The sequence below is a fragment of the Natator depressus genome, chromosome 13 (assembly GCF_965152275.1).
Source record: "Natator depressus isolate rNatDep1 chromosome 13, rNatDep2.hap1, whole genome shotgun sequence".
Taxonomy (NCBI): Eukaryota; Metazoa; Chordata; order Testudines; family Cheloniidae; genus Natator; species Natator depressus.
Window position 1 is genome coordinate 30,333,925 of NC_134246.1, and position 14,092 is coordinate 30,348,016.

General features: G+C 43.4%; 1 protein-coding gene across 4 annotated transcripts in view; it reads right to left on the minus strand.

Moving 5' to 3' along the window:
* Window positions 1-14,092, minus strand: part of RALGAPB (Ral GTPase activating protein non-catalytic subunit beta) — a 118,070-nt gene that overhangs the window by 60,489 nt on the left and 43,489 nt on the right. For 2 of the 4 annotated variants that reach the window (XM_074970362.1, XM_074970361.1), the window contains exons 8-10: window positions 13,372-13,520; window positions 13,023-13,242; window positions 324-359 (exon numbers count right to left, since the gene is read on the minus strand). In XM_074970362.1, the coding sequence (XP_074826463.1) occupies window positions 324-359; window positions 13,023-13,242; window positions 13,372-13,520 (405 nt within the window). The remainder of the gene's footprint in view (window positions 1-323; window positions 360-13,022; window positions 13,243-13,371; window positions 13,521-14,092) is intronic. The other 2 variants (XM_074970364.1, XM_074970363.1) reach the window with 1 other exon arrangement.

The following is a 14,092-nucleotide window of genomic DNA, read 5'->3' on the forward strand; positions in this document are numbered from 1 at the left end:
TCAAACACTAGGTCTGTATAAAAATAAGCTTTAAGTTAAAAAACAAAACAAAAACATGGTTAGTGCAAAGTCCTGAAATTCATGACATGATCACAGACTATAGTACATAAATGATGGGACTGATTCAGGCAGATTAATTTGCTTTTGCCAACAATCTTCCCCATTCAAAAAACATACACACAAAAAATTACTTGTCTTTCCCAAGTAAAAGTGCAAAAGCTACAAGAGACAATGACAATGACATTACAAATAAAAATATGGGATTATGAAAAAAGAAAAAAAACATGACTGCAATTAAGGAAAAGCTACTGGTTCCTACTTACAAGATTTATAAGAAAGAAGAATTTGGATAAAAGATGCTGCAAGATAATAGAAATAAAATGGAAACAAATCAAAGGACAGCAGTAGTTATAAAATACTTTAAAGATGGTGAAATTGTAATATAAGTTAAGATGCTTTTCGCTTTTTTTAAAAAATAGATTAAAAGCTTTATGACATAGCAAGCTTGTTAAACACATAAGAAATTGGCATTCAGGTCCAAAATTATGGTTTTGAAAGTACCATGCAAAACAATGAACAAAGAAATCTACAAAATACTAACAACGTTCAGTTTTGTTCATATTAATGTACATTTGGTCTTTAAATCAATGTATTAACCCATCCCAGCTCAAGCTGTGCTTCTCCTGGACTATGCTGTACATGAAGCATATTACAGGACTACACTAGCACAGTATCATAAGACTTGCTTACTTGGGGTGAACCCACATGGGAGCGTTACTTACCAGTAATGCTGCTTGCCCCAATTCTCCTCTTTCCCCAACCACAAATTCTTTATACTAAAGTGTTATGGCTCCAGCTTCCAGAAAGCAAGATGACAAAGAATCCTCAACAAAGGCCAGTATAAATGTACAAGCCTGCCCACTTCCATCTCAGTCAAGAAGCTTCCAAAGCAGAAATAATAAACAGGTAGCAGAATAATGACAAAGATTCAACACCTTAGATGCAATTCTCAAGGAAAGGTGGAAAAGAGGGAAAACTTCAAACAATTACCAGTAAGGGAAAAATTACTTACCTTGTAAAAACTGCTTCTCTGAATATTTTGGGACAGATCATGAGCTGAGATACAATCTCTCAGTGCTATTCTGGAAACAAACAGCTGGGAATTCCCACAGCTGGACCTCACCTCCTCACATCACATCCCCCAGAGTAAGGCATATGTTGAGGGCAGAGGGGAGCCAGAAAGGAGCATGGTGTGAGCAAATCCTACTCCGGCAATCCCCAGCTGACAGATGGCTTTTGGGGGATGTTACCAATCACAATACTGTAGAGCAGACTAGGGGATGCTCTATAGCATACTGGGATCAGTGAGTTGCCACCAGTTCCTTGGTGGCTCACCCTCTCAGCTGCACCTTCCATGGATACACAGCTGAGAATTAGCCCCTCATCCTCCAGGATTCACCTGGTCTTAGCACATTAGCAAGAGATTGGTGTAACTCCTGTAGTTCATGGTTTTTTGTCCTGTGAAGGCAGTAGAGCACATTCCCAAGTCTCTCTACTGGCTGTCATGTGCCACCCTGCTGAAAACCAGTACTGCTGACCAAACAGCCCACAGTTCCTTGAACTGTGAGGGAGACAAAGGCTTGGGACATTCTCTCTCTCTCATTATCTCCAAGTATCTAGGTTCTGACCTGTTCTGGACCCAAAGACAGTGAAGTCCCTTCTCCAGCTTCCAAACGGAGACTCTAGGCATTATAATTCAGCAGGCAGTCTGGGTGGTTTGCTACGTTCAGTCCACCTAGAGTGCCTACCTGTGCAAAATAAGCTAATTACTGACAGTTTGGGGCTTTTGGTCACAATGCTGCGTACACTTACTGAGGTGGTGGTGGTTCTCCCTAGGGTGCATCTAATGAGTTGGAGTTCGCTACTTCTGACACTCGAGTGTCACACTGAAGTCTAGCAAGTGGGTGGCTCTGGAAGATGGAGCCTTAACAGGCCTAGGAGCACTGTGTAGCTGAGCTCAGTGCCAGCACACCCATCTTTGTGTTGTGGATCAGGCTACCCACACTCCTGCTAAGCTCAATGATTGGAACTGCACTACTGCAGGGCTTTGTGCCATTGCTTGCAGAGCTAGGGACTCCACCAAGCCTCAGTCTCTCAGTGCACTAGGGGTCTTGGTACTGAATTCCAAGTCATCAGATGAACACCAAGGAGAACTACTACCATCTCAGTAAGTGTAATCTCACCCTACATTTCTTCCTTGGTTGGGGTGACATTTGCCGGTTGCACTGGACTTGATCGGAAGGCAGGACTAGAGACACAGAAAGATATCCAGTGAGGTGTGTCTGAGAATGGGTGAAGGGTTGGCACAATGGCTGTTGACACATAGCATCTCTACAAAGGGGATCCTTTGCTGGTCAGTCAAGAAGGAACTGTCTGGAACAGTCAGAGCTGCATATGTATTTCTCTGACATGTGCGACAGTCAGTATGTGGCCTGGTTTACGATGTACCTCTGGAATCCTGCAGAGCTTTTTCTTTCTCTTTCTTTTTTTTTTTTTGGGGGGGGGGCGCATAATTTCCTTTCATTTGCTCATTTCCTCTTCCAGCACCCTACAACATATTCTCTATACGAAGGCTAGCCATTGAGCAAATAGCTGGGTTTTTGGTTTGGTGGATTAAAAAAAAAGGTTCATTTCAAACCAAAAGAAACGGTTACTCAGCCTGTGCAGTAACTATGGTTCTTCAAGATGTGTCCCCCTATGGGTGCTCCACTGTAGGTGTGCTTGTGCCCCCTGCACCTTTCATCAGACATTTCACATAGCAGTGTTGGTTCAGCCCACACAGACCTATTACTTGGTCTCGTGCTCCACTCTGTTGCTACACAGCATTGCGCTGGCGAACCACCCTCAGCTCCTTCTCTACCACGAAGCTCCAGAGCAGAGAACTCTGACGCACAGGGGAAGGAGGGTGAGTAGTGGAGCACCCATAAATGGGCACAACTTGAAGAATCACAGTTACTGCACAGGATGAGTAACCATTTCTTCTTGAAGTAGTGTCCTTCCGGGTGCGCCTCTCTAGGTGACTACCGAACAGCTCCCTTTACGGAGGAGGGTGCTTCAGAGTAGAGTCCAATATTGAAGAAAGTAAAGCTGAGCCAAATGCAGCACTGGAAGCAGAGTCATGAGTTATTGCATAGTTCTCAGCAGAGGTATGTAGAGAGGCCCAAGTTGTGGCTCTACATATTTCAATAATGGGAACATTTTTCAGAAAGGCTGCTGTGGTAGAAATAGACCTTGTAGAGTGAGTTTGCATGCCCGAGGGAGCCTGGAGACTGCGAGACTGGTAGAAACAACAAATGCAGTTGGATGTTCATTGCTAGTGTTGGATATCTACTTGGAAAGTCTTTGTTTAGAAATTGCAGACCCTTCTGATCGATCTCCGATCGACACAAACCATTTGGGAGACTTTTAAAAGATTTAGTCCTGTCAAAATAGAAGGCCAGGACTCTCCTGACATCGTGTGTGCGTGCATGTGTATAACAACACTTCTTCCTTACCCATGTCAGGTTTAAGGTAAGAGACAGGAAAGTGAATAGGCTGGTTAACATGGAACTCCGAAGATACTTTTGGTAAAAACTTGGGGCATGGCTGTAATGTGACCTTATCTTTGAAAAACATGCCATATGTGCCCCTATTTCCCCAACTTGCCAAGCCAACGTAACGGCTACCTGAAATGCTGTTTTCATCAATAAACGGAGGAGTGAACAGGTAGTCATTGCTTCAAATGGCGATTCTGTAAGGCCTTTAAGAACCAGACTGAGGTCCCAACCCAGAGTAGGACATTTGGCTGGCAGGAAGAGATTTCCAAGTTCCCTGAGGAATATCATAGTCGTTGGGTAAGGAAATACAAAATAACCCCCTTTAAGGGACAGAAAGCCAGATGGCTTCCGGGTGAACCCTAATGGAGCTCAGCAACAGACCCAAGTGTTTCAGTTCTTGGATGCAGTCTAATATATCTGACAGCAATGAGGTTGTTGGTGGAATGCATTTGAGGTCACACCAGCAGCCAAATCTTGTCCTTTTTTTCAAGTAAGTACCAAACAGACAGCTTCTGCTGTGTAACAGCACTATTTCCTCTGCATAGGTTGTTTCTAATCCCATGAATCATCAACCAGCTATGCGTTGAGACAAAGAACACTGAGACTAGGGTGAAGAATCTGCCCACCTTCCTGGGAGAGACGATGAGGGGTTGTCCGGAAAGTGATCAGTGAGCAAGTGGCCAGCTGTCTAAAGTAAGGAAACCATGTCTGTCTGGGCCAGATTGGAACAATTAGAAAACTCTGGCTTTCTCCTTCTTTAGAGGAGTCGGAGGGAACGCGTACAGTAGACCCAAAAAGACACTGAAGGTGAAAGGCATCCCCCAAGGATCGGTAACCCAGCCTGCCTCTGGAGCAGAGCTGAGCACATTTCTTGTTTGTGGCTCTGGCAAACAGGTCTATCCAAGGGGTGCCCCATTGCCAAAGTACAATGAATCTATTTCCCACTTGCAATCTTGAAATAAAAGTGCCTGCTAAGCGTATCCATGGTCACACTCTGAGCTCCCAGAAGGTAAGCTGTTGTGATGACTAACTGATTGCATATGCACCAATTCCAAAATTTGACAGCTTTGATGCAGAGGTAAGGGGCTCTTGCCCTCCTGGTTGGTTGGTATAAAAAACATGCATGACATGTCTGTCCATCATGACCTTTATGTGTTTGCCCCTATCAGTGGTAGAAATTGCAGAAAAATATATCGGACAGCCCTAACCTTTGAAAAGTCCCTTGGGGAAGATGAGAGGCTGAAAGGGAGGATCCTGTACTGAAAATGGCCACAACCGACAATAAAACATAGGAACCTTTTGAGAGATGGGTGGATCGCTGTACAGAAATATGCGTCCTGAAGGATGAGGGCTAAGAACAGTCCTCTTGATCCAGTGATGGAATTATTGCTGCAAGTGTTACCATTCTGAATTTCACAAAAGGTGTCGAGTAGCCTTAAATCTAGGCTGGGTCTCCAACTGCCTCTCTTTTTTGGAACCAAGAAGTACCTGGAATAAAACCCCTTCTCTCTGTTCTGCCTGGGAACAGGTTCTATAGCACCCAAGAGTAGAAGAGAGTTGATTTCCTACCTTAGAAAGTGCTCATGAGATGGGTCCCTGAAGAGGGATGGGGAATGGGTGCTGGCAGGCAGAAGAGAAGTAAAGTGGATGGTACCCTTTGGGAACCTAATCTCCAAAATGCACTTATTCACATTGATAGAGACTCAAAAGCCCACCGGAAGTGGTAAAGACAGATGCCAAAAAGGGAGGAAGGCAGGTGAATCATTGCAGTGAATAGGGATGGTAGCTCAGGACCTCAACCACCCCATCAAAATTGGTGCTTAAAAGGTGGAAGTGTGTGAGATCAAAACGCTGGGAAGCAGGACAGGATCTCTGCCCTGTCTGAGATTACTAGACTCTCTTGTGGGCAGGTTATAGATCCCCAGAGAATACAAAGTGGCCCCTGGAGTCCTTTAACATGTACAAAGATTCCTCTGTGCTGTCAAAACAGTTAAGTGCCATCAAAAGAAAGGTCTTCAACCATATTCTGGACCTCCTTTGGAAATCCCATGAGCTGAAACCAGGAGGCCCTCCTCACAACTACTATCATAGAAATCAGAGTGGGAGTATCAGCAGCATCAAGAGAGGCCTGGAGAGATGTTCTGGCGAGCAGCTAGCATTCTGCAATAGCTCTCTATGTTCTGCTTGTAGATGCTCAATAAAAGGAGATTATCTTGGTATAATTTGTATGATTGTACTTTGCCATCAATGCCTGGTAGTTGCTGATTCTGAATTGTAAAGCAGCTGGTGAGTATGATTTTCTATCAAACAGGTCAAGGTGCTTATGATCTTTATATAGTGGTGCTGCTTTCCATGTTTATTAACTGCCTCGACCACCAAGGAGTTAGGAAAGGTATGAGAAAATAAAAATTCTGAGGCCTTAGAACGGACATGTTTCTAATCTGCTCTCTTGCACATGGGCAGAATTGTGGCTCGGGTGTGCCAGATAATGGAGCCCCCCTGAACCCTGCAAAGGTTAACAGATAGGGTAATGCAGGCAGATGAAGCTGTATGAAAGATGTCAAGAAGCTTATGATGTGATTCTTTAACGTCCTCAAGAGAGATCTGTAAAGAATCCACAACTCTCTTGACAAGATCCTGAAACTGCTTAAAATCATCAGCCAGAGATGTCAGAGGTGGCATAACCGCTTTATCCATGGATGAGGAGGAGGAGTTGTTGGCTGATGGAGAGACGTCTATCAGCCATCGCTTCCTGTTCCTCAATGGTTTCTTCCTGAGGTTCTGGTCTCCTAGAGAGGAAGCGTGATGAAAGTGGTCTCTCTCGGTCAGGTGTTCAAGGCACTAGAGAACTGCTGGAGAAAGACCGCTGGGGGTCCCAGTATGGCCAAGGGGGTGAGTCATATAGCATGGGTTGAGGCATCCATTGGTATGAGTGCTCATACCAACAAGATGGTTGTTGCAGACATCTCTCACAAGTGAGATCAATTTCCTCATACACTCTGGAAAAAAAGCCTCTCTGGGGATGGAGAGGAGAGCCTTGGACAGATATTTGAGAAACCAAGGCATGGCCTTCATCAAAGTCTTCCTCTTCCAAATCACTCTGACATGGTGGAGCACTGGAAGAAACATGAGGTAAAACTGTCCATACTGGACAGGTGTTTGGGGATCTCGACGTCTTCGGTACCGAAACCGGATCACAGCTGAGCAATGGTGAGCCAGGCGTCTCAGACACAGCAAGGTCTTAGGGAAAACTAAACTCCTGTGATACACAGACTGTCATGGGTACAGTGTTCATGGCCTGAGCCGAAGTAATGGTGATTGTGGGAGTTGACAGTACAATGAGTCTCTAACGCTCTGAGAGAGTCCAGACGGGCCTGAGTGAACATCTTCAGTATCGAGTGAGCAGAGACACCTCATGGCTTATCAGACACAGATAGTTTTAAAGTCTTTAAGTGCCCTGGTACCTGAGGAACAAGCAGCTTCATAGGTATTGGGTCGAAGACTGATGAGTGGCTAGAGTTATCAGCAACTGCGACTTCTTTGAAGGGGATTCCCTACCTGGAGAACTCAAAGCACGGTCTTCAGATCTCTTATGAGAAGAATCTTGGCTCGTCCTCTTAGTGGTCCTCAAGAAGTGAGGCTCAGAGGCAGCAGAGGTAGCCAACTTATTCTGAGACTGGCATACTGGAAGGAGGAGTCCCCCTTGCATGGATCAGAGGCGGGGCACAGCAAGCTCCCCAACATATGTAGTTGAAGAAGTTTGATCTCCCTATTTTCTCTGGCTCTAGATTTTAATTCCACACAGAAGCTGCACTTTTGGGAAACCTGAGAGTCCCCAAGGCAACTGATGCACTGAGACTGTCTTTCACTGTCTATATTGCAATTTTATAGCCACGCAACCCAAGCCTGCTGACCCGGGCTCTGAGACTTGGTGTCATACGTTTATCATCACAGTGTAGACATACTACAAGAGGCAATCAAATCTCTGTCATTTAACCGGACACAAGGGATATCATCCCACATGCACTAGAGAAATTTAGTCTTAAAAGATAAATTGTCGAGAGGGCTGGGTTAAAATCCATTACATGTTACTTGACACATGGTCTGGAGAAGTCAGCAGAGCAAAGCTCTATTAAGAAAATAGATTCAGCCATGACTGTAGCACTCAGGGGATATCCTTTCAAGGTCTCCCAAATGCCCAACAAAAACTTGTTAGCAGCTGACATTACACAACTGAGGGGAAGCATTTGTTCTAAGTCAGCCATGATAGCAAGCTGAACAATTACTAAGATCCAATGCATCACCCATCTGGGGTTTCCAAACTGCACAGCTGAAAGTATCTGCTGCCCAGCAAGTTGCATAAAAAGCCATACAGAATTCCTCACTGAATTTAAAATTACTGAAGCAGTTACAATGTACAGAGGAGAAATTGATATCTATTGCTGATCAGGTAATTAGCCACCAGCGGCTAATGGGCAACTCTGCTGACACAAAGATGAACTGGACATCAGACAAGGAACAGTCCCTGGAGTGGGAACCTGCCACGTGGTCTAATTCTAGAGAATGAGACACACACAAAAGTGCCTGAATCTAGAACAGATCACCTCTCCTTTACCCCAAGACTTCATAAAAGGAAGTTAAGTCTTTTGGGTGCATATTATGAAGCAGTAGATCTTAATACCATCCATCTCTGATAAGAGATGGAAATTTCTAGCCACCTGGAATGCAACTCAGTCCATTGAGTTCATGCACTAACTGACATAGGACCCCCAAAGCACAAGAATCTTGGCTAGCCAGCAGACAAGTTGCTGCTTCTGAGTCAGAATGCAAGAGACCATGTTGAGAGATAGGCCTGAGAATGCAGAGTGGCAAAGGATCCTCCTGGGCCATGAGACTCTAGATGTACTCAGAATTATACAGAAGTTACCCTGAAGTGGAGTCTCATTAATACTCTTTGCTTGAAGGAAGACACTCCACACATACCCCAAAGCAGAAGCAGACAAAAATGGAGTGTTTGAAAATAACTTATGAGATGTTGCAGGCTATACTCAGCTGTGCAAGGGGCACCATTGTAAGCTTTCCCAATGACAGTGAAGATTAATCTGAACTGGCAGAAAAGGGGCAGTGATTGCATTCATTGTGAATGAGGGTCCAAAATCAGAGAGACAGAGCCCCTGAAAACAGTGAGGGCTCATTACATTTGGGTTTACCTTGCTAGCTGCTGTGGTGGCTAGTAATCTGTCATTCAAATAAAGACTGCAGAGAGCTCTCAGCTCAGGGAGGAGTTTGGAGGCTGGCTGCCTAAACAAGCAGAAAAGTCATGCCATGTTGAAGGAGCCAGATGATCTGTAGGAACAGCTCAGGCTTGCCAAAGGAGGCAGGCTAACCCCAAGCTCCCCTCTGGTCACGACAAGGTTAGGTGGAAGGGACAGAGTTTTCCTGCTGGATCCTTAAAAGATTCTTTCCTGTTTGACCCATGATCCAGCTGTGGAATCTGTAGAAAAGGTTATTTGCTTGCTCTCCAACCCTCCCCTCCCTTTTTCTCCCCAACATCCACATTTTTCTCATTCTTGCCTTCTCTATGGAACGAGAGAGAGAGTTAGAGAAAAAAATTAAAGCGGAGTCATGAGGTATGGAGTTCCAGGACAAGGAGACAAAGAACTGAGGGGGAACATTATTGGTTGGCTCCTTTATACTGGCTATGACTGACAGCTCTTTGCCTCCTTGCTTCATGGAAGACAGAGCCATAAAGACCATCACAAGGAATCTACTGTAGAACGGGAGAAGTGATGTGTCACAAAGTTGAGTAAAGGGATCCTTTTGAAATTGCCTAAGTTCTCAGAATGCACCTTGTTCGTATGGCAGCACATACTGTGGTGCTCTCTGGCAGCAGCCTCTCAGCTCGGGTACACAGACTCATAACAGCAGCAGTGTGGATCTTGCTGCACTGGTGGAGGCTTTGACCAGCACCCAAGCTTGGACCCAAAAGGTCAGGGTGGGCAGGGGTCTGAGCTTGGGTGGCAAGCCCAAGCCTCCGCTGGTGCAACAAAACATCCACACTGCTATTTTTAGCATGCTAGCTCAAGCCCTGCTTGCATGAATTTGTCTACCTGGGTTGGGATGGTCTCTCAGCCTTAGCTAGACAGCATTTTATTTATATGGGGCTTACATGCTGAAGCATTCTGGGTGTCTCACACAATACAAATAAGGTAAGTATACAATTCTGGAAAACAAAAAGGTCTTCAGGATCCTTTCAAAAGGAAAAGTTGTAAGTGTGAGCATCTGAAGGATTAAGTAAAATTTTAGTGCTACTAGTGGTAATTTCCCCCCCTTATTTTAGTTACTTCAAAATTCTCTCTATTCCATTCAACAAAGTAGGTATAAGTCCTTCAACCATCAGATGGACACAGAAGCATAGCTCTGTGGTGTTACTCATCTATATGATGAGGATGTCTGGCTAACACTCTGCAGCTAAAAGACCTCCTGAGCACTAAAAGTTTTATAAAATAATAATAAAAAAAATTAACATTTCTGCACTGATATCACAACAGGCGTGAATTACAACTGATGTAGTTATTTAAGTGCTAGTTCAAGTGCAGACAAGTCGTAAGCATACGAGCCATTGCAATGAGCCGAAAGGCAAAGGCCACAAATTATCAATACTGACGCAGAATGAAGAAGAAGAGGGGTTTCAGCAAGCTGGATTAATGTACAGGTGAACAGTCTGTAGGTGGCCAGCACAAAGCAAACTACCTGGACTGCCTGGCTGAGTCATGGAGCTCAGAGTCTTCATTTCGCAGGGCAGCAAGCGGAGAAGGGACTTTTTATTGACTTCAAGTTCAATACAGAACAGATCAGAATCCAAATGCCTCGACATACCAAAGAGTATGTTCTCCAACTGTTTTGTACTAGAGCTTGAATCTTTACCAGAAGACTCAATTTCCTGGATTGTATTCCTTTTTATATGAAGATGAGGAAAAAAGGTATCTCACCAGGCATATAGGCAAATTCAAGTAAGAAGCTATGAGGCACAGTGACTAGCAGTCAGTTCACGTGAAGGCAAACCACTAGAGCCTCCTAACAGTATGGCTGTTGTGGACCTAAGTCCATTTGTATGCAGGAGCTGCCAGGGCCAAACTAGTCACTCTTGACCTGAAGAAAGATTGATCAGGCAATCTATAACTCTGAAAAGGAAAGGAACTGTATCTTCCTTCGTCTACAGGACTTGGGAGTCTCAAAATCAAAAGGGCTAACCCTGAAAAGGATTTTTATTTTCTGAGAGTGTTACATTAGCTTTCTCCTTAAACGGTATCACGACATAAATAAAGCTGTCCCCCAAGAAGGCATTCCTCCTTGTGGGAATGGGAGAAATGCACAAGTAGTGAAATCAAGGAATTGCATGGACTGGGTCAGACTTCCAAATTCAGGAGGTTTCTGCTCACAAACCAAACCTCTACCTTCCAAGCCACAGAGAAATAGAACACTATTTTCTGTCTATCTGGGTCTTCATCAGGTGGCCTATCATCATTGTATCGTAAGTGCCTTCTTGCGGGGCAGTTCTTGCTAACAGAATCAGCAGGACATGTCAGGCAAAGGTTGGCCTCTTCCTGTAGGGCTCTGGAGAGCATAAAAGAGGGACAGAATTGACTGCAAAGCACTCCATTCATGGGCAAAAAAAGATTGGGGTTAAAATAGTCTATGCAACTACAGACACAGGTCTATCTCACCCATCCAGACAGCTATGTCTAACTGCTTGAGACAGGAAACTGCAAAGCATCAGCCAGAAAGCCATGTCCCTCCACTGGGGCACAAATATTACAATCTCCCTCTAACGGCATAGGACTTATATCCACTGGCTTGGCTAGCACAGAGCAGCTTTGGAGAATGAAAGATTTACTTCAACCAAGTTACAATTTTTGGACAACCAGATGTTTTAATTAACACCCCCAAACTATTCCTTGGTCTCTCTCTCAGTCTCTGACATTTACTGGTACGTAAAAAGTAATTTGGTTTTAAGAACTACTTCTAAAAACCCACGCAGCAAAAGTATCTGTAAGGAAGTGAGTGGAGTAAACGTACAGCTCAGATGTTGTGCACACTGCAAATTTATTTTATTCAAAATTGCTCATACTTTATTTATGTCTACATCCAGTTCTAAGAGAACCCCTGTAAACTATTAAAATAGTCCAACTTAAGCAACAAATAGACCGAGTGGTAAATTCAGTGTTTAAAGTGGTATGAAACCCCTGTTAATAACCCCTGTTAATAACAAAGGTATTAGTTTGCTCATCTGTGCATGCAGGTGTGAATTTACTCTTAAATTGTTCAGTTTTCCTAAGCTCAGCCACTTCTCTCTCTCTAAATGTGTACTACTGGCTTGATTTTTCAGAGAAACTGAGAACATATATTTCCCACTGAAGTCAAGGGCACCTCTGAAAATCAGGCCTTATATGCCTGACATACGTATTTAGAACAAACAATGCAAAACTCACTGAATAATTATATCATATCAGCTTAACACATCAAAGAATGTATTTTCTGCAGGACAAACATGGAAGCTAGCCAATTTAATTGCTATTGAGTCCCACCTCTAAACCTAAACTTGCTAATACAAACCTCTCCTACCCGGTTATGGATTTGATTTTTTCTTTTTTAAGCCACTAAATCTGACCTATTACTTGAAGAACAAGTTGAACAGACCACCACCAATACAGAGAGCACTACTTCTACAATATGCCATATCTCAAACAGATCTAGCCATGGAAACCAGGTACTCAATAGTACTGAAAACAAATCTAACAGTTAGGAGGATTGAAAACTACCAGTCTGTTGATGTGGTTAACCACCACTGAAAGGGAATGATTTTGCTTGAGTTTTTCCTTTTGTGAAGATGTAGAAATCCTGTTCTCCCACACTAAGGTCAAGTGAAGTTACATGATGCAGAACGGCATCTGTAATGATGCTGCCAGTCTTTTCATGTGAATGTATTAAAGCACTGCCATTATAAGAAAAAAAAAACAAACAACGTTTCTTACTCAAAAGTGATGCTTTTCCAAGATACAAAGGGAAACTCCCTCACTGCACTGCATTTCTTTTGTTTAATAACAGTCTCCTAGCTGACATAATGGAAACTGCCTGGTTATCTAATTAGTAACATTTGATTTAACAAGTATGTACTAAAGTCTAGGTGATATTTTATTTCTAAGATAAAACCAAACTCAGAAGAGATCTCTGCTGAGCTGCTAGCAAAGGTGCCAGTTTGGGTTAGTTCAGCTGGAAAGGGTTAACCATAATACAGTGCTTTATCAGAGAGCATTCAAAAATTTATTTATTTATTTATTTTTGATTAAGCAAATATTAATCTTGCAGGTAGGAAATGTCAGTAAGCAAGGAAAGAGTGACATATATTTGGTCAGCAATATTTACCAGTCATGCTGCTGTCTCTATTTATTCCATTATGAAGTTTACAGTGAACAAATGCTGCATCAAATAACCATGATCCAAAGAGGTTCAAGATGCTGTTAACCTTTGGTCTGTGGGGAGCTGGTAGTGGTCGAGGCTCAGAGCTAGTCTGGTTTGGACTAGACAATGGAGAGGTGGACGATGACGGCTGGTGCTGCACTTTTGATGTGTGAACAGTGCTAACCTATTTCAATAAAAGAAAAGTTTCACCCTATTAGAGATTTTTAAGGCAATTTTATATTCCTTCATACACAGAAGCAGAAGAAACCATCAACAAGATCAAACAGAAAAATACTGAAGCATAACATCTTACAGTGCTGGTTTTCATTGTTGCCTTATTCACAGTCACGGCCCGATGCCTTCGGTTATGAGGTGGGGTTGTGTTGATAGCAGTATTCTGTGGCATGCTCAACCTATTTACTGGCGTGGGGGGAGCACTGTCTGACCGGGGTCGTGAAATGCCTGAAGAACAAAATAAAGCAAAACTCAGTGCAAAGTACTTTTAGAGCCCTATGGCATAATCTGTATGACTAGATATTAAGGCATTCTGTAAATCATTAGCATCAAAGATTCCCCCAAACACCACAGAGTTAAAAAAGCATCTATCATTCAGTATTAGTAGAGATTGACAAGCGGTCCAGAAAAGCATTTGAGTTAAATCTACATGACAGACCACTGCTTATCAAAAGGTGACCAAACACCCACATAAGCACCTAAGAAAGTGGAGGAGTGAGGGCACCAGACGGTAGAATGGAATGCAGACAGTTTGTAGAAAGCCACTTTCTTTCTAGTCATGGGTTCAGAACAACCAATTCACTTTTACTCTACATAGAGAGGTCTGAATGAAACTAACAAAGGACAATCCACTTCACCCTCCACTTCAATAAAAAGCTCCCCCACCCCCAACATCTGTCTTAGAAAATGTAACGGGAGATCATTGTGGGATAGAGCGCTTAATCTTTGTGGTTTGCAGAGAAACTAATATCTTTAAGGCCAGTCTGAGAAACCAGGATACAAGACGAAAGTGTGTTTGC